Consider the following 27,688-nt stretch of genomic DNA (forward strand, 5'->3'; position numbering starts at 1 on the left):
CGGACAGCACCCCAGGCAGCGTGGCGAGCACATGCGGTCAGGACCCTTCTCCCCGGTGTCTTGGAAACCTGCTAAATAAACCTGTGTCTGGAATTTCCCGACTTGAAAGATGTGCTTCCACTGAACAGCAGTGTTTCTACAAACAATGCCAAGACTCGATGTCTGTGAAGTCAGCTCCCACCGTGAGCCCAGGCTGTCCACCGTTGAACCCACTTCCTCCAGCAGGCACATGGGGCCTGAGCAAGGGGCAGATGCTGGCCTTCAGCACAGGTGCCCGTGGGCCTTGCACTGCGTGACCTGGAGACGCCCCTTCCCTGGGCGTCAGTGTGGACACCATACCCGCCCACCGGGAGCGGCCCTCCACTGTGGCCCCCGCCACGCCACTCAGCATATCGGGATGCCCTCGGAATGTGGTGGTGTCCAGCATTCAGCTCAGGACCCACCACGGTGCAGGCGTGTGGTGGCCACCACAGGGCCGGTCACTTGGGTCAGCTGCCACAATCTGCAGTCACCGTGGGTATTTACTCAAGAAGTAACTCAGAGTGAAAATTCTCTCATTAAGTGGAAAAACAAACGTATTTTCATTATCATGAGGAGCAACAACTAATGACTGCTAACACTCAACTTTACTAATTCAGAAACGACTGAATCCTAGACTCTCAGTCTGGTCAAGAAGGAGCTGGACTGGACTGACGTGCTAGTGGACAGCAGCTGGCAGGAAGCCTGGGAGACAGCCATGCCTCTCCTGTGCCAGAGTCAGCTGTGAGAACCGCCTCTCGCGTCTCCATCTCAGCTGTGAATCCTCCAGAGAGAGAGTCCTCCCACCAGGATCCGCTGTGGGAACTGCCTCTCCCATCTCCAAGGTTGTGTGTAACTCCTCTGAGCAGAGAGCCCTCCATGCGAATTTTCTGCCTCTCGTGAGGAGGAAACAGCATGGCATGCGCTCTAGTTCTAGATGGGTGAGGAAGGACGGGGCCCTCAGAGCCGCCCAGCACCCACACACTGTCTGCCAGGAAGAGCGGGGGCGAGCGCCAGAGCCATCCCGCAACCCCCTCGGAGTGCGGGCCAAGAGCCGTGTCCAGCAGGGCGGCGTCAGAGTCGAGACTTCCCCCAGGGCTCCCTGTCCCTTCAGGTGCAGGCCTGTGATCCGCTGGGCGTGAGGGAGTAACTCGCGGGCGCTCCCGGCATCGCCCACCTGCCTGCGGGCTCACCTACCACACCCACCGCATGCCTGCTGGCAGGTCTGCTTCCAGGGGGAGGCCTGACCTTGACCTCAGGCATCTGAAACCCGAAAGTGGCTTCTGGGCGGGTCTGCAAGGTCATCACCGGTGAGGTGGTGGCAGGAAGCTGTCAGTCCCTGATAGCAGTTCAGCGTTTTTGTCGAGTAACAGTTTGGAAGTGTGCACACAGGGTTGGGGGTGGGGAGGGGAGTGCTTTCTGACGCGCGGCAGTCGGAGGCCAGGGTCACACCGGCTACTTGAGGAGCTTGGCCACGTTGAGGCTGGGAACCACGATATCCTTGAAGATGGGCACGTAGTCGGGGCTGGCCTGGGCCGGGCCCTGCTCCAACGTCTCGATGATGGTCTGCTTCATGTCCCGGCTGGCGTCCCCCCGCATGGCCAGCAGTGCCCCGATGTGGTCGTCCCTGGGGGCGAGGGGGCGTCAGGGTGCAGCCGCAGGGGAGCCCCTACCTCCCTCCCCCGCTAGCACAGAGGAGGGCCTGGAGACAGCACAGGATGAGATCCAGAAACCTGCCTGCTTGGCTACCTTCCCCTGGCACACCACGCCCAGGGACGCCCAGCACGGTGACTCGAGCGCCTCACTATCGTCTCTGAAGCACACACTGCCCACGTTGCCATCTGCAGGCCTCAGGGTCCTCACAGAGGCCCAGAGCCGCTGCACTCCCCCCACCGCGGGGGCTCCCACCTAACGAACGCCTGGGACCCTCGCCCTCCCCAGCGACTTCAGGAGAGACTCTGCTGGCACCTGATGTCCGGGTACTTGCTGACCAGAGTCGAGACCTCCAGGTACAGCAGAGAGGGGTCCGTAAGCTTGATGACCTCCGCGACAGCGACGATGGTGTCACAGTAGCTGTCCATCTCCTCGCCAAAGCCCTGCGGGACGGCAGGGTGCCGAGCGGCGCGTGTGCCCGGGGCTCCGCCCAGCACCCGCCTCTTTCACGGCAACCCCTCAGGACTTGCTCCCCAGAGAGGGCTCAGGAAGGGGTAGCGGGGCAGCCCGAGCCCTCTGACGGACGGGGACACTAAGCATCCGCCCCCCGCCCCCCGCCCCCCGGCCAGGCCGGTCCCAGCAGGAAGAGGCGGCGCACTCACGGAAGCCAGCTTGCGGAAGAGGAAGCGCAGCTGCTCGGCCTCGCGCACCATGCGCTCGGCGCCGTCCTTGCGCTCCTCGGCGCCGCGGAAGGAGATGCGCTTCTGCATGACGGCCCGCAGGTACTCCTGCACCGCGCGCCGGTGCGCCTCGGCGATCATCCGCTGCGGACGGGGCGCGGTCAGCCTTCCCGTCTCAGTGACACGATTTCAGTGTCTACAGACTGAGCTCTTCTGAGGCTTTCTTACGAACTTGAATTTAGCAGGGCAGCAAGCTCACCTTGTTTCACGTCTGGGAAAAGGGCAGGCGCAGCAGCCACGGGGCCGAAGCCAGAAGCTGGCGCCGCCGGCCGCCCTGCGGCTCAGGCCTGTCCTAGAATAAAGCGCCCGCGGGGGCACCTGCCTGCAGCCTCGCCCGACATGTTCTGGGCACAAACCTGCTGCCGAGTGCTTCCTGCGGGGGCAAGGCGGTGGGCGGCAGCTGGGCCTGCCAGACTGAGACCCCTTCATGGGCTCGCAGGCCGCCCAGGGGCACTGGGGCTGGTCTCCTTGCCCTGCCGGGCCTGCACACACCTCTGAGCATCTCAGCTCAGGGGGAGTGTGGAGCTGATGGGAGGACTGGGCTCCGGCCAGGCCCCTGCTCTGCCCCTCCCACCTAACACCCCTGCTCAGAGGGCTCCTCAACACCGGTCTCTGCAGACAGTACGACTCTGGGAGCATTTTGGAGAAGGCTGTGGTTCTCTGCGGAGCCCACCCTCAGTGACACAAAGACCTCAGGCAAGTCACCTGTGGACATGTGAGCACAAAAGTGCTGACACGACACAGCATCAGGGCCCCGAGACATGAGAAGCCCCTTCTACCAGGGACGCTGGGAATCCCCTGCCCCACACCGATGCGAGGGGGACCCCAAGGGCCCCAAACAAGACAAAGTAAGACCGTGCCCAGCCCCTCAGGGACCCGGGTGAGGCCAGGCTCTCTGCAGAGCAGACGATCCCACAGGAGAGGGTGAGCCACAAGCCCAGGCTGAGCATGTTACACGTCACCGTCAGATCAAAGCACAGAAGGTTCAAAAAAACAAAAGGTGGAACCAAATACTCTACAAGCAACAGGAAATCCAAAACTGAACGAAATGGTCCCACCTCTAACTACCAGAAGCTCCCGACACTGAGACAGGACCATCAGGGTACGGACTCCTCTCGAGGTCCAGTGGTTAAGACTCCTCGCGCCCAGCGCAGGGGCCCTGGGTTAGATTCCTGGTTGGGGAACTAAGATCCCACATGTTGCAGCTAAACACAGGCAACTACTGAGTCTGCACATTCTAGAGCCCTCGAGCCACAGTGAGGACCCAGGGCAGCCTAAATAAACACAAAAAACCAAAACACCAGATACTCCCTGCATTACTCTGATGGCAGACTTGGAATTTAAACTTTCAAATTCAAAACTTTCAGAATTTAAACTTTCAAGGGGCAAAGATGCCCCTTCCTAGGGGTCCCAGCCAGGGCAGCAAGACGAGAAGATACGAAGACGCGAGGACCAGACAGGAAACCGCAGGGCGACGCTGTTCACAGACGCGACGAGCATCTCCACGGGGCCCTGAGGGGGCCTGGAGACCGCCTCTGAGTGTCTGGGCCTGAGCTCCCTGTATCGAAGCACTCGTGCTTCCGCAAGGCAGAAACAGAAACCCTGATTTTAAAGCAACAACGGCAAAAACCACCCCAGGCCCTGAAGATTATCCCTGAGCTACCCCAGCGGCTGCCTGACCCCTGAATGGGGACGGGGGAGTCTCACGGGGCCCGGAGGGACCAGTGAGCCCTGTGCTGATCGCTGCCCGCCAGGCCCAGAGCACAGACGTGCTCCCGGCCTCTTGTCAGAGCCGTGGCCGGTGCCCCACCCTCGCTCGGGCCCACTGCCACGGGGCTCTGGGCCTGCAGCCATGCGGTGTGGCCCTGGGCAACACGGTGGACGCCCCGTTGCCTCCGCCTTGAGACACCAGTGTCTCTAACTTGCTTGGGGCACAAAACACCCCTAAGTTCTCACCCTGAGAGCTAATGACACCAGATTCTACAGGAGATGCATGGGGACTGAGATCACACGGGGCCCCTTGCTCTTTCTTACCTTTCTATATGGCTTCTTAATTTTGGCAAAATCATTGAAATAGTCTTCCACAGTGACACAGATGATGTCTACAGCGTTCGACCCTAACAGCCACTTCTTTGTCATCAGCTCATTGAGATGTTGCTGGAAGCAGAAACCACAGGACACACCCTCGCGCTGGCCCATCACGGGGAGAGGGGAAGGGGAGCCGGGAGTCCACCTTCGCACGCCTGCCTGAGGCTGTGATCACGACCGCCACACTCGTGCAGAAACTGCACACACACACACGACCCACACGAGACTCACCCTACACCCGAAGGAGGCGTGTGTGTGTGTGTGTGAATGTTTCACCTGAGCTGAGTCCATCTGTTCACTATGCGTGTGCTCTGCAACTCATGTGCTCAACTCTGACGGACATTTAAAATGTCTCATTTTTCAATTACAAAGGTGGCTGCGGTAAATCTGTATATTTCTTTTTTTTTTTTTTTTTGAATCTGTATGTTTCTGCAGGTGAAATCCCCAAACCAGAACTGCTCAGTCAAAAGGTAGCAAATTACAACCCTCATGACTGCTGCCTCCAACACTTATACCAACTGCTCCCCAAACCACACCCGTTCACAGTGCTACAAAGAATACAAGAGCCTTTTTTTTCCTTAAGCCCTATCACTGTGCGGTAGAAATGTTCTTAATCCATGCCATCCCGGTAAGCAACACAAACATCGTCTTAATCTACTTTTCTTAGAAGATCGGCAAGACTGGGCGTCCTGTCTCCTACTCAGGACGTAGGTCACTCCCTTTCCTGTGGAATGTTCCTCATGTCCTTTGTCTGTCTCTCTATTATGTTGTCTTTTAAACAGTTCATTTGTTTTCTAACCATTTTTGAGACAAACATCATGAAACATCCCGCCCATAACCCCAGGAGCTCCTCCCTGCAGGACCCAAGGCATCATGACTCTGCTTTCCAGTACATCCTCGTTCCTGCCGTCCCTGTATAACACGAGCCATTTCCATGTAAACTCATGTGCTCGTCACACTCCACGCCTCTCAGGTGACCTGCCTGGGCCTCACTCCTATGTGCCGTGCTCAGCTCAGTCCAGTACTTGCCAGTGACCACCACCAGCTCCCACCCCGAAACCAACGGGACACTTCCTGGAAGCGTGTCTATGCGACACCGTGTCGGGAGGGCCCAGCGCGGGGCGGGGGAGAGGGCGCCCACCTCTAGGTCCAGGAAGACTTCCTCCAGCAGGCTGCTGCAGCCCTCTTTGGCAATGGCATCCAAAACCCCATCCATGCTCGGCTGGCTCAGAGACACGCCTTCTTCCACCTCGTGCTTCAGATACTTCCTTTTTAAGCTGACTATGGACTCTCTGCAGGAGACAGACAGGGTGCCGTGAGGCGCCCGCCCGCCGCCACCGCCCGCACGCGCCCGCCCACCCGCCCGCGCCCGCGGCTCACTTGAAGGTCTGGCAGTTGTTGACGACGGCCACCATGTACTGCACATAGCAGTGCGGGTGCTGCCGGTCCCGCAGATGCTCGTCCCTGTACAGCTGCGCCTCCTCCTTGTACCTGCGGAACCGGGCGGTCAGCACGGCCCGGCACGGCCGGCACCACGCCCAGCAGACAGGTCCACCCCTGGCACCTCAGTGGGGGCTCAGACTGAAAGACTGCGGGGCTGGGGGGGGGGGGGGCGACCTATGCCAACAGGAGCTCATCAATTAAAACAGATTATTCCAAATTTCGTATCAGGCCTTGAAATATGGCTCCATATTCTGATTATACAAATATCCTGCAACGTTTGTAACTGGGAAAGTATTATTTTATCTGACATGTAACTCGCCTAGAAACTCATACAGTAGTGTTGGGAATATGATCAAATGTTAGATAAAACATCCTTTTCTGAAACTTTCCCCAAAGAAGTCAAACTAAAAATATATCAGACTGTAAGATGTCAGGAGCAGAAACTGAGATGGTGGCACACTTCACTTCTGGTCGTTTTCTGGAGATTCTCAGACAGACACAGTAGCAGAAGACCACAGCATACCTGCATATCTGTGATGCTTCCAGAGGCTCTTCAGGAAGGAGCAAACGGAAAAGGCGACTAAAGGGGAGTAATTAAGCTTAACTCCACGGTTCTGCCCAAAGCACGGCTCAGTTAACCACACAGCTGAGGCTGACGAGGAGAGTGTCAGCTTCACAGAAGAATCCCAACAAGACGCCCAACTCAGGGCACAACTCTCGCGGGTGGAGGCCGACGGGGACGTGTGCAGGGCCGGGCTGTCAGCACCTGAGCCACCAGGGCAGGAGTGCGGAGGACATGGGCCTGCTGCGTTCCGGCCCAGCAGTGAGGAGACACAGAGGGGCCTCAGCCTTTGGAGTCAGTGGCCCGGGGCAGACAGCAGCCTGAGGCCTGGTGGGAGGGCCCTGGGAGCGGACAGGAGGGCGTGTGGTCTCTACGGGCCACTGACCCAGCCTGGATATACACCTGTGAGCAAGCAAGTCCAACACCAGTGGGGACCCCAAACGCAGCGCGGTGCAGCGGGCGGCCAGCGGCCGCTCATGGCTATTGTGTGCGAGTGAATAGCACTGAGGTCAGGGCAGGCAAGCAGGTGAGCCATGCCACAGGGTCTGGCATCCGCAGTCAAGCACGGCTGACCCCTGAACAACGTGGGTTTGAACTGCACAGGTTCACAGCCACGTGCATTTTTTTTCAGTCGCCATGCCCGCTGCACAACGGGAGCTGAGGCTGGCTGAAGCTGCGGACTCGGGACCACGGGCAGGACGGCCACTTGGGAGGTGCTCTGTGCACCTGCAGCTGCAGTGGGGTCCGCCCTCCAGGGCCCACATCTTCCTCCGAGTCAAGTGTGCTTCAGCACAATGAGGGGAGAGAACCAGGTGAGGCCCAGGGTGGCTTTAAACGGACAGCTCTGGAGCTGGACAGTGGGCGGAGCAGCCGTTGTGCCACGCTGCTTCTCTCTGTGTCTGAAAATCTCCCTCAGGAACAATTCAGAGGTGCAGGCATCCCTATGAGGTACTGGTCTTTGAGCACCTTCCTTCCTTCTGAGGGCAGCCCCCCAGGAAATCAGACACCAGGAAGGCAGTCTGGAGGAGACCCCCGCTCCACCCTGGCAGGACCTCCAGCCCCCCTCCACACGCTCAGCACCCCCTCACCGGGACCCCAGGGGGTGCACCCACAAAAAAGGCAGATAGTAAGACAGGGTGTGAGTTCTAAATAGCAGAAGAAGCTGACTATGATGAGTGCAGCCTTAAATTCTTTTTAATACTAGCCAGACTAAGATCAACACAGTTTAGCTTTTCATTAAAAGAAAAAAAAAATACACTTTATAATTAGCACAATGGTAAGAATACGTACCTACTTAAGAAAGAATTCATTTGCTGAAGACACAAAACTAGTACCTTTGTTTTCAAATCTTCACTTATCTGAGCAGCAACTTGAAGGTTCTGCTCGAACATCTAAAAATTGAAGGACTTATGAACTTTGATATAAAGGCACGAGGATACAAGTTTCCCATATCAGTCCCCAAGAAGTTAACTGGTAGTTAGGACAATCGAAATTCAGAGAAAAAAACGAAGCCACTTGAAAAATAACAAAGTTAATCCAACAAACACACAAAACTTTCTAAGCAGGTTGAAAAAAAAAACCCCAGTGAACCATTTCCTGATCACCTATAGACAAGCTGGCCTCCCCCAGGGGAAACACACACTCTCACAGGAGATGGGGGCCAGGGTAGCTGAGGTCACACGGGGACTGGTCCTGGCACGTGGGTTCCTTAGGAAGAACTGGGAGAGTACACCCTGAAGCTGGGAGAATATACCCTGGAATGGGGGCGCCAGATGAGGACAGGTGGGGAAGGACCGGAAGGCAGAGCCTGCCCCCCGTCATCACAGGACATCAGTCTCCAAATAAGGAGAGGGTGGGCCTAACACGCCCGGGACCAACAAGGCCACGCAGGGCCCAGCTCCGTGTTTCAGCAGGAGCGTGTGTCAACAAGGCCAGCAACTTCTGAAAGGAGACTGGACAGGCCAGGAGGCGGCAGGCAAGCACACTCGAGACACAGCAGGCGTCAAAGTCCAGACTGACCATAAGAGCGCATGATCACCCTAGACCCACAGGACTCCGCCAAAGTACATCACGTGAGAGTCGCCCTGGCCAGTCACCTCGGGAAGTAAGCGCCAGACAGACAGCGCAACTGCTGGGCCGGCCACAGCCACTGTCTGCTTTTCCGTAAGACGGCTCTAGGAGCACTTGCCTGCCTTTAATTTCACTCAAGCAATCCTGTTAGGCTGCATCCAGACAGCTTCACATCAGCGCGCGCTTCTTCCTTTTTTAAAAATCGGTGAATTTTTGTGAAGCCATTTTAACGGTGAAAATTTAAGAGAAAAGTAATTTTTTGGCATATTATGTTTTACTACTTCAAAAGAAGTAAAACCACAACTGAACAGCAGAAAGACTCATGCAGATGCATGGCAAAGGTGCTGTGACTGATGGAACGGGAAGTGGTCTGCGAAGTTTCGTGCTGGAGAGTCCTCACTCCACGGGGGGGCAGACTGGCTGAAGTTAACAGCAGTCATATCAAGACATTAACTGTGAACAGTCAATGTTCCACCACATGGGAGCCAGCCAACATACTCAAAATATCCAAATCAAGCGCCGAAAATCATTTGCCCCAGACTGGTTATGTTCAACACGTCAATGTTTGGGTGCCATGTAATTTAACTGAAAAAAACCTTCTTGACTATATATCCACACACTACATAACAGAAACGTTTCACTGTTAAAACAAACTGTGACAGATGGTGAAAAGTGGACCCTATACGATAACACGCAACAGATGAGACCCCGTGGCGAGCGGAATGGACCACCACCAACCATGTCAAAGGCTGGTCTTCATCCGAAGAAGGCAATGCTGTGTATATGGTGGGACTGGAAGGGAGTCTTCTACTATGAGCTCCTTCTGGACACCAAACAATTCCAACAAGCACTGCTCCCAATTACACCAACTGAAAGCAACACTCGATGAAAAGTGTCTGGAATTAGCCAACAGAAAATGCAGTCTTCCACCAGCATGACATAAACCTGCATGTTTCTCTGATGATCAGGCAAAAAGAGTTACAGCCTAGATGGGAAGTTCTGATTCATCTGCTGTGCTCACCAGACAATGCACCTTCAGACTGCCATTTATTTTGTCTGTATAAAACTCTTTTACTGGAAACAATTTCAGTTCTCTGGAAGACTATAAAAGGAACTGGAACAGCTCTTTGCTCAAAAAGGTAAAAACTTTTGGGAAGATGGGATTATGAAGTTGCCTGGATATATGGCAGAAGGTAGTGGAACAGTGAATATGTTGATTAATAAAGTTCTTGGTGAAAATGAAAAATGTGTCTTTTATTTAAAAATTGAAGCACTTTTTGGCCAACCCAATAGCTTCTAGTTTGAAATAAAAAACCACTAGGAACACAGAAGACGTAAGGTTTTGTGACCAAGGGCAAAACTACTTGGTGAGCCTGACCCCTGGCTCCCCAGCTCTGGAGAGAAAAAGGCTCTCCCTGAGGCCAGCATGCAGCTGTGTATGTGCGAAGCCCCCGCGGGGGGCGGGGGTAGTGTGTGTGTGTGTCTGTGTGTGAGAGGCCCCTAGAAGCCCCATGGGGTTGGGGAGTGGTGTGGTTTGTGTATGAGAGAGACCCCTAGAAGCCCCCATGCGGGGGCGGGGTGTGTGTGTGTGTGTGGGGTGTGTGTGTGTGTGTGTGTGTGTGTGTGTGTGAGAGGCCCTTAGAGGCCCTACAGGGGGCTGGAGGTGGTGTGGGGTGGGTGTGTGTGGGGTGTGGGTGTGTGTGAGGCCCCCTGGCCCCTTGGCCCCGCACCTGGAACACGATGGCGGGCAGCGTCGTCTGATAGTAGCCGTCCTGGTCGGCCTCGGGCTCTGTCTCCTTCATCCAGTCCTTCCTGTCGGTCTCCAGGGCCTTCCGCAGCCAGGCAATGATGTTGGACTGAGCCGCAGGGAGGACAGGGCCGGCCATGGAGTCGACGCCCCATCTCGGGGGAGCAGCTTCAGAGCAGCCTGCCCGCCGCCCCTCTCCCTGGGCCCTGAGGGCTCGGGAGGTGCCCTCCCTGCCCGCCCGCCCGCCCCTCCTGCTCCCAGCTCAGCGCTGGAGGCGGGCAGGCCCCCTGCGCGTCCAGGCAGCTGGTCTCAGCCCAGGGGACAGGTAGGTCCATCCTCCAAGGGAGCAGGCTCCGACCAGTCCAGAAGGGGCCACCCTCCCTCCGCCCCAGCCCCATGTGGGACCAACCGTGACTCACGGTCAGCGTGGACATGTAGGTGTCGAGCAGCGCAGAGACCACGTCTGCAGAGAGCAAAGGCTCCAGGAGAGCCACGTCCACCTCGGGGGCCAGCTCCGCGTTCCCCATCATCTCCGCGCTGCGGCAAAGTGGGGCAAGACAGACAGACTGACCACCCAGCAGGCGGCAGAGACAGACAGACGGACAGACCCCCAGGGAGGCGGGAGGACGAGACAGACAGACGGACTGACCCCCAGGGAGGCGGGAGGATGAGACAGACAGACGGACTGACCCCCAGGGAGGCGGGAGGATGAGACAGACAGACGGACCACCAGGGAGGCGGGAGGATGAGACAGACAGACAGACCACCAGGGAGGCGGGAGGATGAGACAGACAGACAGACCACCAGGGAGGCGGGAGGATGAGACAGACAGACAGACCACCAGGGAGGCGGGAGGATGAGACAGACAGACGGACTGACCCCCAGGGAGGCGGGAGGATGAGACAGACTGACCACCAGGGAGGCGGGAGGATGAGACAGACTGACCCCCAGGGAGGCGGGAGGATGAGACAGACAGACGGACTGACCCCCAGGGAGGCGGGAGGATGAGACAGACAGACGGACCACCAGGGAGGCGGGAGGATGAGACAGACAGACAGACCACCAGGGAGGCGGGAGGATGAGACAGACTGACCACCAGGGAGGCGGGAGGATGAGACAGACAGACGGACTGACCCCCAGGGAGGCGGGAGGATGAGACAGACTGACCACCAGGGAGGCAGGAGGATGAGACAGACAGACAGACCACCAGGGAGGCGGGAGGATGAGACAGACTGACCACCAGGGAGGCGGGAGGATGAGACAGACAGACGGACTGACCCCCAGGGAGGCGGGAGGATGAGACAGACAGACGGACCACCAGGGAGGCAGGAGGATGAGACAGACAGACAGACCACCAGGGAGGCGGGAGGATGAGACAGACAGACAGACCACCAGGGAGGCAGGAGGATGAGACAGACTGACCACCAGGGAGGCGGGAACCCCTCGGCAGGGCTGCTCCTGGGCTGGGGCTCACTCAGCTCCAGGTCTGCAGCGAGGCAGCCCCCTCCCGCCGCCCCATCTGCCTGGAGGCTGGAGGGGAGGTCCGTGTGCCCTCTGTGGCAGCCTGGGGACGCGCAGGGCCCAGCAGGCAGGAGGCCCGGGAGCTGGGAAATGAGCCCTGGGTTTAGACACGAGGTGCAGGTGCTAACCCTGATGCCTGCACCCGGCCCGGGGGGCCCAGGAGGCCAGAGTGTGGACCGAGTGCTGGGAAAGAGCTTTCACAAAAAAACATGAAAGCGAGGTACAAGGCTGGGTTCCCAGAAGGCCAGGGCTGACTGTTCCGATGACTCCTTAAGCATGGGTCCAGAATGACAGCCCTAGGCATGAACAGCATCCAACACCCGTAAGGAACTCCAGGTCTTCCTGCGTGAAGGAGTACCTCATGACACTCTGCAAACACCCAAAGACCATCTACAGTCTAGACTATTTCTGCCCCAAGAACCTTAATTCTGCATGAACATGTTTCCAGTGTGGAAACAGCCCAATGTTTCCCCTGAGAAAGTCCAACACAACAGAACACGATGAGCAATAGGAGGCTGTCAAAGAACCGCCACCGACAGGACGGTGCTCACCGCGTGGTGCGTGAGAAACAACAACGCCTGGACCACGCCGGCCACACAGTGCACACGCCACAGCTTGGTGGCTCGAGCACGGCGGGGGCCCGGACCCCAGACTCAAGTCCTGCTCCCCACCGGCTGGCCGACTGACGCTAGGCACAGTCCCCCCAGGCCTCAGAGCGAAGGGGACGGTGAGAGGCCTTCCTTGGGGGTGACCCATGGGGCCTGCGCGCTGGGGATGGCTGTGGCGGGCGGCCGGCACACAGGGAGCTCCGAGGCCCCAGTCCCGCCCAGACACTACAAGTGCGTCAGCCACAACCAACGGACGTTTTCTTTCTCTTCACACTTTCTTGCACTGAAATGCACACACGTACACGCTCTTTACTATAAGCAGCTACCAAACAACAAGCAAAACACAAAGCAAAGAATCCCCAAACCAGGCCTCCATGGTGGCTAAGAATCTCCCGCGCAACGCACGGGACACTGGTTCAACCCCTGGTCTGGGAAGTCTGCACGCCACAGCTGCTGAAGCCCGCACCCCTAGACTCCGTGCTCCACAACTGCAGGAGCCGCCACGGTGAGAAGCCTGCGTGCCAGAACAGAACTCAAAGGGGCCCCCACCCTCTGCACCTGGAGAAAGCTCACACACAGCGAAGACCCAACACAGTCAAACAAGAAAATGAATAAAAGCAATTAGAATTTAATTTAAAGGAAATAAATTTTAATAAAATTAAAATTTATCAATTAAAAAAATACTTTAAAAACATCCCCAAACCTTACTACTAAAACAAGAGATTCAATTTCTACAGTGACAAGACAGGCGAGGGTAAACTGTGCCTCCCTTTCACTGCTGCTGCTAAGTCGCTTCAGTCGTGTCCGACTCTGTGCGACCCCACAGCCTCCCCCGTCCCTGGGATTCTCTAGGCAAGAGCACTGGAGTGGGTTGCCATTTCCTTCTATAATGCATGAAAGTGAAAAGGGAAAGTGAAGTCGCTCAGTCATGTCCGACTCAGCGACCCCATGGACCGTGGCCCACCAGGCTCCTCCGTCCATGGGAGTTTCCAGGCAAGGGTGCTGGAGCGGGTGCCACTGCCTTTTCCGTCCCTCTCACTAGCTAACCTTAAAGACTTTGAGAACAACCCACCACCGCCTTGTTCTTCAAGTCCAACCTCAAAATAATGCTGGCACAAAGGTCATGGCCCCTTGATGGAGTGACAAAACCTCAAGGCCGAAGAGGAAAAGGATGGCTGATCCTCTGCGCACGTAGGGGAGAAGAAATGAGACTCGGGTTGTCGGAAGCCCACGAGAGCGACTGGGGCCCCTTCAGCAGCCACGCTGGGTTAGACGGCCAACACCTCCTGCTCCTGGGGTCACCGCGGGGCACACGCAATGCTGAGCTGCTCACCACTGTCCAGGCACAGGAGCCCCTCAAGCACAGGAGCCTTTGCACAACCCAACCCCGGGTCACAGGCAGCCCAGGAAGGAGACACGTCCGCCAGAGGCAACGCCTGTGGGTGCCAGGTGCCTGCCCTTGGTCAAGGACCCAGCAGCTGTGCAGACTGCCAGCAGCCTACAGAACAGGAGACGCTGGGTGTGAAGGGGGAGTTACCTGGTGTAAGTGTTCAAAACCCAGGTCAGCAGGCTGACGATCTCATTTGCTTCCAGGTCCTCTGCCGCAAGGTCCTGCATGCGCGCGCTCAGGGCCTGGTGGTAGGTGCGCAGCAGGCTCCGGAAGATCTCGTAGTGCGGCGGGAAGCACTGCGCCAGCAGGTTCTTGGCAACGGTGAGGTCGTCCAGCACGTACTTCCGTATGATCTCCAGGTGGCGCACGAGCCACATCCTGTCCGACTCCCTGGTGTCCGCCTGCGTGCCCTCGATCCTGGTGGTAACTGTTCTGTCCAGGATGGTGAACATCTTCTCCTTCCAGTTCTTGGGTCTCCCGGGAGGCACGAAGCCCGTCTGCCTTTTCCGGTCAAGTGTGCGCCGGTCAATCTTCTCTTCCCTCTCGATGATCCTGACGACAGAGACGAGCAAGGTGGGGTCGCGGCGCACGGTGACCAGTGACCTCTGCAGCACCATCCACAGCTGCTTGGCCAACTCGTCGGACAGCCCCTGCGTGCTCCCGAAGTAGCTGTGGATGAGGGCCATGTCACGCGTGTTCCCGCTGTCCATGCGGTACTGCTCGTACATCAGCCCGTCCCGGGAGCACTCCAGGTCCATCAGCTTCCGGTGGGCCTGCAGCAGCTCCCCGTGCTCGATGAGGTCCTGCGTCTCCCTCACGATCTCGGGCACTGGGGGGAAGGCAAAGACGGCACCATGAAACGCCAACGCGGGACAGCATGGGGTGCCAGGACGGCGGCAGGCAAGGGCAGCCAGGAACCCGCCCCCACTGGACAACCACCACACGCAGAGGACTCGGGTGAGGGGCCACACTGTGGAGGCTCCCACCTTCCAGGGAAAGGCATGAGCAGTGTTTCAGCTGTCAGCACAGTACAAAGGTAGGAACTGACTGCAAATGACCAGGAGAGGCACAGGCTCAGAAAGACCTGAGAAGACTTTAAGTTTACACGCCAGCCTGGTCCTCAAAAGAGAGCTAGCCTAAGCCAGTCAAAACAGCAAGAATAATGAATAAAATCAGCACACCCTGGCAAAGAGGGGCATCTGCCTTCCAGAGCTACGCGCTAATTAGAGTCAAATGCCCACTGCTCAACAACAGCACAAGGCAAACAAAGACGGAGGAGAGAAGAGGGAGTCAAAAAAAAAAAAAACAAAACAAGCCATCCCTGAGGACTAGACAGTGGACTAGACAAGGGCCCTAAGACGAGCTCTGCAACACGCTCAAAGGACCGCAGGCAGATGTGGGCAGAAGGGAAGATGAACGAGAAATCCACTTCAGGCTCTCAAAACAGACTTGAGTGAGCAGAAGAATGAATCAGCAAACTTGAAGATAGGACGAAGAAAATTATCAGTCATGAGGCTAAAAAGGAAAAAAACTAGAGATGAGAGGACAGAGCCTCCAGGGCTTGTGTTTCTCCGCTGGGCCGACCCGAGGGCACACGCAGGAGCCGAGGCGGCGGGCACACTTGCCTGCCGGGGCCGCGTGTCCACCAGCTGGAGGTCTGCAGTGATCCTGCATCAAGCAAGCGTACTGGCACCACTTTCCCAACGTCATCTGCTCACTTCACGTCTCTGTGTCACATTTTCCTCTTTTATTATCTGAAGACATTCCACATTTACAGGACATTCCAGCTGAGCACAGAATGCGCTCTCCTCTCACAGGCACACAGGACGCTCTCCAGGACAGGTCACACGTGCCGGTGCAGTCCCCGCATCCACGCCCACTCTCTGTGACCCTATGGCCTGTAGCCCACCAGGTCCTCCGTCCACGAGATTCTCCAGGCAAGAACACTGGAGTGGGCTGCCATACCCTCCTCCAGGGGAGCTTCCCGACCAGGGGGCGAGTCTGCACTGGTAGGCAGGTTCTCTACCACTAGTGCCACCTAGTGGGTCACGAACCAAGCCCTGGTGAATTTAAGAAAACTGAAATAGTACCAAGTATCTTTTCTGACCAGAAGGTTATAGATTAGAAATAAATCACAGAAAAAACTGCAAACAACATGAACACATGGTGGCCAAACAACACGTTACTAAATAACTGAGAAATCACTGAGGAAATCAAAAAACCCACAGAAACAGGTACGGACAAAAACACAGCCACCCAAACCTAAGGGATGCGGCAAGAGCAGTTCTAAGAGGAAGTTTGTAGAAATTCAGCCCTATCTCAGGAGTCAAGAAAAGTCTTAAAAAAACAACCTAACCTCACACCTAAAGCAACTGGAGAAAGAATAAACAAAACCCAAAGTTACTAGAGAAAAGAAATTATAAAAATCAAAGAAGTAAATGAAATGAAGAAAATAATAGCAAAACTCAATGAAACTAAAAGCTAATTCTTTGAGAAGACAAACAAAATTGATAAACCTTTAGCCAGGCTCATCAAGGAAAAAAGGGAGAGGATTCAAATAAAAGAATTAGAAATGAAAATGGAGAAATGATTAATACAACTGACGCTGCCGAAATACAAAGATCCTGAGACTACTGTCGCCAACTATACGTCAATAAAATGCAAAATCTAGAAGTGAACAAATTCTTAGAAAGGTGTAACCTTCTAACACTGAGCCAAGAAGAAGCAAACAATATAACAGACCAGTCATAAGTGATGAAATTGAAACTATAATTAAAAATCTTTCAGCAAACAGAAGTCCAGAGCCAGACAGCCTCTCAGGCAAATTCTACCAAACATTTAGAGAAGAGCTAATACTCATCCTTCTCAAACCCTTTCAAATAATTGCAGAGGGAGGAACACTTTCAAATTCATTCTATGAAGCCATCATCACCCTGACACCAAAATCAAAGTTTAACAAAAAAAATTACAGACCAATATCACTTATAAACATAGATGCAAAAATCCTCAACAAAATACTAGCAAACAGAATCCCACAATGCATTAGAAGCATCATTCACTATGACCAAGTTGGAGTTATCTCCGGGATGCAAAGATTCTTCATATATGCAAATCAATTAATGTCATGCACCATATTAACAAATTAAAGAATAAAATTCGTATGATCCTCTCAATAGATGCAGAAAAAGGTTCTGATAAAATTCAAAACCCATTTAAGATAAAAACTCCCCAGAAGGCGGGCAAAGAGGGAACCTACCTCAACATAGTAAAGGCCACATACAACAAACCCACAGCAACCAACATTCTCAAAGGTGGAAAAACTGAAAGCATTTCCTCTAGGAACAAGACAAGGGTGCCCACTCTCACCACTATTATTCAACCCAATTTTCAAAGTCCTAGCCAGGGCAATCAGAGAAGAAAAAGAAATAAAAAGAGTCCAAATCGGAAGAGAAGGCGTAAAGCCGTCACAGTCTGCAGACGACACGACGCTATCATGTTCGTAGCAAGCCCCACAGACGCCATCGACTAGAGCTGACCACCGAATCCGGTAAAGTCGCAGGGTACGAAATTAAGGAACAGAAATCTCTAGAATTATTAAGGAAACAATCTTATTTATCATTTTATCCAAAGAACAAAACACATACGAATAAATCTATCCAAGGAGACAAAAAAAAGAACTGCAACAAGGCAAAGTGGTTGTCTGAGGAGGCCTTACAAACAGCTGAGGTGAGAAGACAAGAGAAAGGCAAAGGAGAAGAGGAAAGATACACGCAACGGAGTGCAGAGTTCCCAAGCAGAGCCAGGAGACAGGAGAAAGCCTTAAGTGAACAATGCAAAAAAAAACAGAAGAAAACAACAGAATGGGATTTAGTGATCTCTTCACAAAAACTGGAGATACCAAGGGAACACTTCATGCAAAGATGGGTACGACAAAGGCAGAAACAGCAAGCACCCGCAGAAGCAAACTGGATTAAGAAGAGGTGGCAAGAATACAAAGAACTGTACAAAAAAGGTCTCAATGACCTGGATAACAACGATGGTGTGGTCACTCGCCTAGAGCCAGACATCCTGGAATGGAAGTCAAGTGGGCCTTAGAAAGCATCACTACGAACAATGCTAGTGGAGGGGACGGGACTCCAGCTGAGCTGCTGAAAATCCTGAGAGGTGATGCCGTGCAAGTGCTGTCCTCCATATGCCAGCAACTGTGGAAAACTCAGCAGTGGCCACAGGACTGGAAAAGGCCAGTTTTCATTCCAATTCTAAAGGGCAATGCCAAAGAATGTTCAAAATACCAAATAATTGCACTCATTTCACATGCTAGTAAAATAATGCTCAAAATCCTTCAAGCTAGGCTTCAGTAGTACGTAAACCAAGAACTTCCAGATGTTCAAGCTGGATTTAGAAAAGGCAGAGGAACCAGAGATCAAATTGCCAACATTTGTTGGATCACAGAGAAAGCAAGAGAATTCCAAAAGAACATCTACTTCTTCTCTATGCCAAAGCCTTTGACTGTGGAGCACAACAAACTGTGGAAAATCCTTCAAGAAACGGAAATACCAGAACTCCTTACCTGTCTCCTGAGAAACCAGTGTGCAGGTCACGAAGCAACAGCTAGAACCAGACATGGAACATCAATCAGTCTAGTTCAAAATTGGGAAAGGAGCACATCGAGGCTGCATATTGTCACCCTGCTTATTTAACTTCTATGCAGAGTCCATCATGCCTAATGTCGGGCTGGATGAAGCACAAGCTGGAATCAAGATTGCCAGGAGAAATACCAATAACCTCAGATATGCAGATGACACCAGCCTTATTGTAGAAAGTGAAAAGGAACTGAGAGGCCTCTTGATGAAAGTGAAAGAGGAGAGAGAAAAAGCTGGCTTAAAATGCAACATTCAAAAGACTAAGTTCATAGCACCTGGTCCCATCACTTCATGGCAAATAGATGGGGAAACAGTGCAAACAGTGACAAATTTTTTATTTTTCTGGGCTCCAAAATCAAGGCAGATGGTGACCGCAGCCACGAAATTAAAAGACACTTGCTCCTTGGAAGAAAAGCTATGACAAACCTAAACAGCGTATTAAAAAGCAGAGACATCACTTTGCCAACAAAGGTCCGTCTAGTCAAAGCTGTGGTTTTCCAGAAGTCATGTGTATGGATGTGAGGGCTGGGCCCATAAAGAAGGCTGATGCCAGAGAGCTGAGGCTTTCGAACTATACTGGAAAAGACTCTTGAGCGCCCCCTGGAGTGCAGGGGGGCTTTCCTGCTGGCTCAGATAGTAAAGAAACTGCAATGCAAGAGACCCAGGTTCGATCCCTGGGCCAGGAAGATCCTCTGGAGGAGGAAATGGCAACCCATTCCAGTATTCTTGGCTGGGAAATTCCATGGACAGAGGAGCCTGGTGGGCTACAGTCCAGGGAGGTCACAAAAAGTTGAACAAGACTGAGTGACTAGTCACGGTGGGTGGACTGCAAGGAGATTGAACCAGTCAATTCTAAAGGAAATCACATGGGGATGATCCAGAGAGATGACATGGAGTGGGAGGTAGGAGGGGGGTTCAGGATTGGGAACTCATGTACACCTGTGGCAGATTCATGTCAATGTATGGCAAAACCAATACAGTTATTGTAAAGTAAAATATAGTAAAAATAAAAAATAAAATAAAGGAAACCAACTCAGACTATTCACTGGCAGGATTGATGCTAAAGCTCCAATACTTTGGCCACCTGATAGGAAGAGCCAACTCATTGGAAAAGACCCTGATTCTAGGAAAAACTGAGGGCAGGAGGAGAAGGGGGTGACAGAGGAGCTGACTGTATAGCATCACTGACTCAATGGACATACGTTTGAGCAAACTCCAGAGATAGTGAAGGACAGGGAAGCTGGCACGCTCCAATCCAGGTGTGGAAAGAGTCGGACACCACTTAGCAACTGAACAAGAATGGCAAGGAGACAAACACTCTATACACAGGAAACTGTTAAGACAGTGAGGAAAGACATCAAAGACGACACAGATGTAGAGATACACCATGTTCTTGGATAGGAAGAATCAATATTGTGAAAATGACTATACTACCGAGAGCAGTGTACAGAGTCAGTGCAATCCCTATCAAATTACCTGGCATTTTTCACAGAATTACAACAAAAAATTTTGCAGTCTTTATGCAAACACAATAGTGGTACAGAACCCACCTGCCAATGCAGGTTAAATGTAAGAGACACTGGTTCAATACCTTGGCCTGGAAGATGGAAATTACAGCTATATTGGCAAATTACAGCTATAAACACTTACATTAAAAAGGAAGAAAGATTTCATATCAACAACCTAACTTCACAACCTAAGGAACCAGAAAAAGAATAAGGTAAACCCTCACCTATAATGGAAAAGAATATGGAAAAGAACAGAATATACAGACATACATGTGTGTAACTAAGCCACTTCGCTGCATACCAGAAACTAACACAAAAACCATACTTAGTTTTTTTTTTAATATTCTCCCAATCCCAAAGAAAAGCACTGCCAAAGAATGTTCAAACTACCACGCGACTGCACTCACCTCACACACTAGCCAAGTAATGCTCAAAATTCTCTAAGCCACGCCTCAACAGTATGTGAACCGAGAACTTCCAGATGTTCAAGCTGGATTTAGAAAAGGCAGAGGAACCAGAGATCAAATTGCCAACGTCCCCTGGATCACTGAAAATGCAAGAGAGTTCTAGAAAAACATTTACTTCTGCTTTATTGACTACGCCAAAGCCTTTGACTGTGTGGATCACAACAAACGGTGGAAAATTCCAAAAAAGATGGGAATACCAGACCACCTGACCTGCCTCCTGAGAAATCTGTATGCAGGTCAGGAAGCAACAGTTAGAACTGGACATGGAACAACAGACTGGTTCCAAATCGGGAAAGGAGTGCGTCAAGGCTGTATATTGTCACCCTGCTTATTTAACTTCTATGCAGAGTACATCATGAGAAACGCTGGACTGGAAGAAGCACAAGCTGGAATCAAGATTGCCAGGAGAAATATCAATAACCTCAGATATGCAGATGACACCACACTTATAGCAGAAAGCAAAGCAGAACTAAAGACCCTCTTGATGAAAGTGAAAGAGGAGAGTGAAAAAGTTGGCTTAAAACTCAACATTCAAAAAACAGAGATCTTGGCATCTGGTCCCATCACTTCATGGGAAATAGATGGGGAAACAATGAAAACAGTGACAGACCTTATTTTCTTGGGCTCCAAAATCACTGCAGATGGTGACTATAGCCATGAAATTAAAAAGACACTTGCTCCTTGGAAGAAACGCTATGACCGACCTAGAGAGCATATTAAAAAGCAGAGACATTACTTTGCAAAGGTCCATCTAGTCAAGGCTATGGTTTTCCCAGTGGTCATGTATGGATGTGACAGTTAGACCATAAACAAAGCTGAGCACCGAAGAACTGATGCTTCTGAACTGCGGTTTTGGAGAAGACTCTCGAGAATCCCTTGGACTGCAAGGAGACCAAACCAGTTAAACCAAAAGGAAATCAGTCCTGAATATACATTGGAAGGACTGATGCTAAAGCTGAAACTCCAATACTTTGGCCACCTCATGCAAAGAACTAACTCACTGGAAAAGACCCTGATGCTGGAAAAGATTGAAGACAGGAGGACAAGAGAACAGAGGATGAGATGGCTGGATGGCATCACTGACTGCATGGACATGAGTCTGAGTAAACTCCGGGAGCTGGTGATGGACAGGGAGGCCTGGAGCGCTGCAGTCCATGGGGTTGCGAAGAGTCGGACACGACTGGGCAACTGAAGTGAACTGAAAGGAAAGAAAGCTAAACCTAAACCTGTCAAAAGAAATGAAATAAGACTAGAGCAGAGATAAACAGACACTTGAAACACGAAACAGAAAAATCAAGGAAAGCAAAGGTGGTTCTTTGCGAAGATTAACAACTGACAAACCCTACCCAGATGAACTGAGGGGGAGAGACGGCTCGGGGACGCAACCGTTAAGGCGAGGGCACTACTGCCAACTCCACGGGAAAAAGCGTTAGGAGGGAGCACTGTGAGCGAACGCAACCCAGCTGAGCAACCGGATGAAGCGCACGTCCTGAGAGACACAAAGCCCAAACCACTAAGAAATAGGAAGTCTAAATAACCAGCAAGGGCTTGGCGGAGGGACCATGGGGGAGTATCATTAACGGCTGCAGACCTTCAGGCGTTTTCTTTCAGTTTTACTGAGACATATTTCACACACAGCTCTGTGCAGAGTTCCAGTTTTCAACGTGAAGACAGTCCCTGAGATGGACTGTGACGATGCCTTCACAACGATATGCAAGTATCTCATACTACAGAACTGTACACTTAAAAATGACCAAGATGACAGGTTTTATATTGTGCATATTTTATAGTTTTTAAGAGTGGAAAAGAAGAACAAACAGGCTTTGTTCATAACACTACAGAATTACAGGCAATGATAAAAGTCTGACGGAAGACAAGCAAGCACAACATTCTCTCAGTAAAAACACGCTCCTAACAAAAGCCATGTCTACATCACAGCCTCGCTTTTCATCAAAAGAAGAACATTATTTTCAACCTCTATGGATGAACTGGTAGTTTTTTGGTCACTTGGGTTATGTGGATCCAAGTGCCACGTAGATGAAAAGGTAACTTTTTAGTCTTCTGGTGTTCATTTTATGAAACCAGAAGAAAATGACAGTCAACAAGAAATTATAAGACGGAAATCAACCAAGAAGGCTCTAAACGTCATGAAGAAGATCCTGGCAGGGGGTCCGGTCCGATTCCAGGCTGCCAAAGGTCACCAGGAGGGCCTGCTGCCGGGGGCCAGCACAGCGGGCGGTGCTGGGCCACTCACGGGGCAGAGCAGAGCCCTAGGTGTCAGGCCTAGGGCGGCGAGAATGCACAGAGGGACGGCTGACTACTCAACAACACTGCCACCAGACACATGCGCCCAGAGGAACAGGCCGCCCGTGCCGGGGTTCACAGCAGTGGGAGGAGGGGACGGACCGCGCCAGGTTACATGCAGGCGCCAAGCAGCACGAACACGCAGAGACCAGACGCCACAGGAGGGGCGGGAAGGGGCCAGACCAGACCACCCCGAGGCTTCTGGCTGGGATGCTGATGGCTGCGACAAAGGCGCGGGGGGAGGGGGACTCGGACGGGGGGACTCGGGGAGGGACGAGCTCCCGGGAGCAGAGCCCAAGGAGGCTGGCTGGACACAGCAGAGCCCCTGCCCTGGTGACGGCTGGCAGGGCCTGACTGGGCTACGGAGTGCTCTCCTTCACGCCCACGAGGTGCCGGGCAGGGCTCGGAAAGGGCCACTCCTACCTCCGCCACCCCTCGCCACCCGATCGGCCCCAAGGACTCCTGCAGGCCCGACCTCCATCGGGGCTGGGTCTCCAGGGCGTGCCCACCCCCAGCCTCCGGCCTGTGCACAGGCCTCCTGTCTGGGAGCTGCTGCTCAGGGACCTCTCCCGTGCTGGCAGGGTCCCGCGCGACACACTGTGGCGGAGGGAGAGCACGCATCTCTCCCCGTGCGCGCGTGTTCAGCTCTCCATCTGTCCCTTGGTCCCCACAGACTCAGAACCACACTCTACCAGCCCTCATCCACTCAGCAGACCACCCATCCGCGTTGAAACAAGAGCCTGACCATGCAGGCGGAACCACACCTCTCACCCACTCTGGGCGGGCCCACAAAACACGCTGCCCAGGACAGCTGAAAACCCCTGCAACACAAGGAGGCCGAAGACACGCATCCGCCGGCGGCTACCTGAGAAGATGTTCTTCAGGTTCTCCACGGCGGCAGCGAGCTGGCTGTGCCGCACAACCGCGTCCTTCACGTCCTTGAGGCTCTCGATGGTGTTGATGCTCTGCCTCCAGTCCTTGCTGACATCCGCCAGGGACTGCTGGATGTCCTTGACGTCGTTCAGCGCGTTATGGAGCTGGCTCAGGCCCGTGCGCACGCCGTCCAACTGTGACTGGATTGCAGCCTAGGGAAGACACCGGGGGTGAGCAGAGCCAGGCCGGACCTGGAGGCTCAGAGAGCAGAAGAGAGGCGCTGCAGGAACAGAGGACAGTCAGCGAACAGAACAGTAATGCTTTTAAGCTTTGTTGAGAAAACCTCCCGACACTCCTCATGCAGCCCTTGGCCTGAAAATGCTGGACTCCACTGTGGGAATGCCCTGGGTCCCATGGCCCCCCTTAAATGGTCGCCTAGGACTCTGCACACCATCTCGCAGGCATCCTCAGCTTCCTAACAGGCCTGATCTCAATGGAGAAACAGGCAGGACTCGTCATTAACTTAAGTGGAGAAGGCTTTCCTGCCACTCAGGCAGAACCAGACTCCACCCCAGGATGGCGGGCCCCAGACACAGAGCTGGCCCATCTGAGGTTCAGACTCACTCTGAGAGCCCGTGGAAGTGCCGCCCAGGGAGCCGCACAGTCAGTCAGAGGGAGAGAGCGTGAAGGAGCAGCAGCAGGTGGGTGGGAATAGGAAGGGAACGACAGGGCAGCACGATGGAAGTCAGGGACACCGTTCCCCTATAAGTCGTAAGTAGCACTTAGAAATAACTAATGATTTCAACAGACCACACAACTGTTAGTTTATCCATGAGTTTCCAGAAGAGATTAAAATTCTGGATGAAAATGCAGCAGGTCTGAACTATTTTTTAAATTGATACAAAACTGCTTCAAGTTAGTCCAACAGGTCTTTGGCTGCTTTGCTATTGCAAATGAATGACCCACATCCTGTCTCATCAAACTTGCCATAACCTGGGCACCGACGTTTTAACTGGACAGGCAACCTCACTACCGTATCAGTGCAAGAATTCAGTTCAGTCGCTCAGTCATGTCCAACTCTTTGCGACCCCATGAACCGCAGCACGCCAGGCCTCCGACCATCACCAACTCCCAGAGTTCACCCAAACCCATGTCCATCGAGTCGGTGATGCCATCCAGCCATCTCATCCTCAGTCGTCCCCTTCTCCTCCTGCCCCCAATCCCTCCCAGCATCAGAGTCTTTTCCAATGAGTCAGTTCTTCGCATCAGGTGGCCAAAGGACTGGAGTTTCAGCTTCAACATCCGTCCTTCCAATGAACACCCAGGACTGGTCTCCTTTAGAATGGACTGGTTGGATCTCCTTGCAGTCCAAGGGACTCGCAAGAGTCTTCCCCAACACCACAGTTCAAAAGCATCAATTCTTCGGCACTCAGCTTTCTTCACAGTCCAACTCTCATACCATACATGACACCATAGTCTTGACTAGAATGACCTTTGTTGACAAAGTAACGTCTCTGCTTTTTAATATGCTGTCTAGGTTGGTCATAACTTTCCTTCCAAGGAGTCAGCGTCTTTTAATTTCATGGCTGCAGTCACCATCTGCAGTGATTTTGGAGCCCAGAAAAATAAAGTCAGCCACTGTTTCCCCATCTATTTGCCATGAAGTGATGGGACTGGATGCCATGATCTTAGTTTTCTGAATGTTGAGCTTTAAGCCAACTTTGTCACTCTCCTTTTTCACTTTCATCAAGAAGCTCTTTAGTTCTTCACTTTCTGCCATAAGGGTGGTGTCATCTGCATATCTGAAGTTATTGATATTTCTCCAGGCAATCTTGATTCCAGCTTGTGTTTCATCCAGTCTGACATTCTGCATGATGTACTCTGCATGTAAGTTAAATAAGCAGGGTGACACTATACAGCCTTGACGTACTCCTTTTCCTGTTTGGAATCAGTCTGCTGTTCCATGTCCATGCGAGAATTAACCTTCCTCAAATGCACTCTCTTAAATCCTCAAGACTGTTGTGCTGCCAGTCAGCAGGCCATGGTCTTAATGTTTTTATAGCTATACCAGGCATGCATTGTTTTAATAAAACCCAATTTCTCCATGTGAATTATGTTGAAAGCCAATCCAAATCATAAAAGATTGACTTCTTTCTTGTCTCATTTTCACACACACTAATAAATGTGTAGTGTTCTCTTCCTTCCTGCCCAGAAGGCCAACAGAATACCTGGTACACAGTCAGCATACTATAGCGTGTGCTAGAAGGACCCAAACAAAATGCTCTCTGGACACACTCGGTGGAAGAGCATTTGCTAAAGAACAAAAACCGTTATTCTGCTAGTGTTCTTTAAAAAGGTAAATGGACACTTCTGGATGCTTAAAGGGGTTGTTTCTTTGGTGTTTTCAACACCCCCCTGCCTACTTTGTCAATCTACTAACTGGCAATACATTATTGGAAAAAATGTGCTAAATCAAGGCAATGTTCACGTCTGCCTTCTTCCACATCCTCACAATGTCCAATCTGGCAAAATTACAACTTCGTTAAAGAACTTGAAACTCAAGATAAAAGGCCCTGTCCCGCTGGAGAGTACAGCAGGTGCTGGTGGCCACTCTGACCTCGTACCTTTAATCTGGCCTCCACAGAGGCCTTCTTCCGGGCCTCTCTTCTGCGATACTGCTCCACTTTGTCCAGCTGGTCAGGGCGCTGCAGCATTCCAGCAACCCTCTGGACCGCTGTTGCGACAGCCTCCCGGTCAGTCTCCTTCATGGTTACAAAGCAGGGAGGATGTCTGCACCTGTCATATTAGAGGCATCCTCTGTCCACAGCTAGATGGGGAACAGGGAGGGGGGATGTGTTAGAAAGGTAGAAATGTTAAGTGACAAAACTTACTCCCTCCACCAACAGTCAGCTGTCCACAGCAGAGCTATAAGAAGAGCATCTGAGACCATTAACCCAGCAACCCTGAAACCAGAACTAGGGTTATGAGCTCCTCGATAAGAAATACACTTTCAGAATTCAATCTTACCTTACAGTGGAGCAGGGGCAATTACAGGCACAAGATATTAGCACATGGAGGAGGCCAGATTACTCACATCAGACGGCAGTCTCCAGGGCACTTCTCTCCCCCAGACAGGTCCCCTTTCCCATTTCCAGAGCCTTCACACCGGCTCTGAACTCCCTGGAGGGGCGGCTGTGCCAGGAAGCCCCGGGGAAGATGCGGAGGCACAGGGCCAGTACACACCTCACCATCCCCGCGAAAGTTTCAGCACCCACCGTACGATTCCCCTCAAAAATCACTACCTGTAGAGTCTCAAATCCCACATCTTACTATTTAACAGCCTTAGTAAACAGGTGAGCGGGCAAACGACGCTCTCCTCAGGACAACGCACTGCTGCCTTCGTGCCGGCTCCACCAACATCCGAGCTGGGGAGCTCGGGAGCGTCCGGCAAAGGAGAGAGCGGACATCTGCCGTTAGCCGCCCGTTTCCACGCATGTTTTCAGTGCACCAATCTCCAGGACGCTCCCCATTCCCTCCGCAAACGCTGTCGGAGCAACACTCAGGTCCCCGCAGACCCTGAGGGGCGGGACCCGAGTGCGTCTGGCGCCCTCACGGACCTGGGCTGGGGCGCCGTGTCTCCTCGCCCCATTTCCGGGCCCTGGGCTGCGCCGGGGCCGGGGCGCCCGGGGCGGCCGCGGGTCTCCCGGCCGCCGCCCGCGCGCTCAGGTCCGCAACGCCTCCCTCCTCCGGGCCTGACGCGGAGTCGGCCCCGTCAAGGACGCGAGCCTCTCGACGGGACTCAGACGCCCCCGGGACCCCCCCCCCCGGCCGCCCGCACCGCCGCCTGGCCGCGCCCGCACCCGCCGGAGCCGGGGAAAGGGACGGCGGGTGGGGACCGCCACCGCCGCGCAGCTGCCACAGCTCGGCGAAGCCTCACCTCGCGGGTCGCCCCCGCCGCCTCCGCCGCCCGGAAGTGAGCGCTCGGCGGGCACTTCCGCTTCCGGCCTCGAGACTGGGAGGGCGGGGCCTGGCGGCTCGGACGCGGGGCCCGGG

At 53.3% G+C, this 27,688-nt stretch overlaps 1 protein-coding gene across 3 annotated transcripts; it reads right to left on the reverse strand.

Moving 5' to 3' along the window:
- Positions 1–557: 557 nt before the first annotated feature.
- Positions 558–27,618, reverse strand: EXOC3 (exocyst complex component 3). Of its 3 annotated transcripts, none has more exons than XM_027980209.3 (13): positions 27,573–27,618; positions 26,260–26,462; positions 23,628–23,847; positions 13,988–14,669; positions 10,741–10,858; positions 10,305–10,430; positions 7,795–7,895; positions 5,880–5,990; positions 5,641–5,791; positions 4,446–4,568; positions 2,334–2,495; positions 1,987–2,114; positions 558–1,645 (listed from the first exon to the last, which is right to left on the reverse strand). In XM_027980209.3, exons 2-13 carry the CDS (start codon positions 26,401–26,403, stop codon positions 1,474–1,476), a joined length of 2,238 nt encoding a protein of 745 aa, XP_027836010.1. In that variant the 5' UTR covers positions 26,404–26,462; positions 27,573–27,618; the 3' UTR covers positions 558–1,473. The 3 variants fall into 3 exon arrangements, with proteins under 3 accessions (XP_027836010.1, XP_042089932.1, XP_027836012.1); XM_042233998.2 differs by having other exon boundaries at positions 27,496–27,618; XM_027980211.3 differs by lacking the exons at positions 558–1,645; positions 1,987–2,114; positions 2,334–2,495 and adding an exon at positions 3,714–3,988.
- Between the last annotated feature and the right edge of the window lie 70 nt (positions 27,619–27,688).

Source organism: Ovis aries, chromosome 16, assembly GCF_016772045.2.
Source record: "Ovis aries strain OAR_USU_Benz2616 breed Rambouillet chromosome 16, ARS-UI_Ramb_v3.0, whole genome shotgun sequence".
NCBI classification, from domain to species: domain Eukaryota; kingdom Metazoa; phylum Chordata; class Mammalia; order Artiodactyla; family Bovidae; genus Ovis; species Ovis aries.

What these genes read in the sequence shown, in the direction of transcription:
- EXOC3 (XM_027980209.3), bottom strand. Translation starts at nt 26,403, where the DNA reads ATGAAGGAGACTGACCGGGAGGCTGTCGCAACAGCGGTCCAGAGGGTT. An exon ending in TGCCCGCCATCGTGTTCCAG is followed by an intron (nt 7,896 to 10,304) that starts GTGCGGGGCCAA and finishes TTCAATTTTTAG; the next exon opens with ATGTTCGAGCAGAACCTTCA. An exon ending in AACAACTGCCAGACCTTCAA is followed by an intron (nt 5,792 to 5,879) that starts GTGAGCCGCGGG and finishes TGTCTCCTGCAG; the next exon opens with AGAGTCCATAGTCAGCTTAA.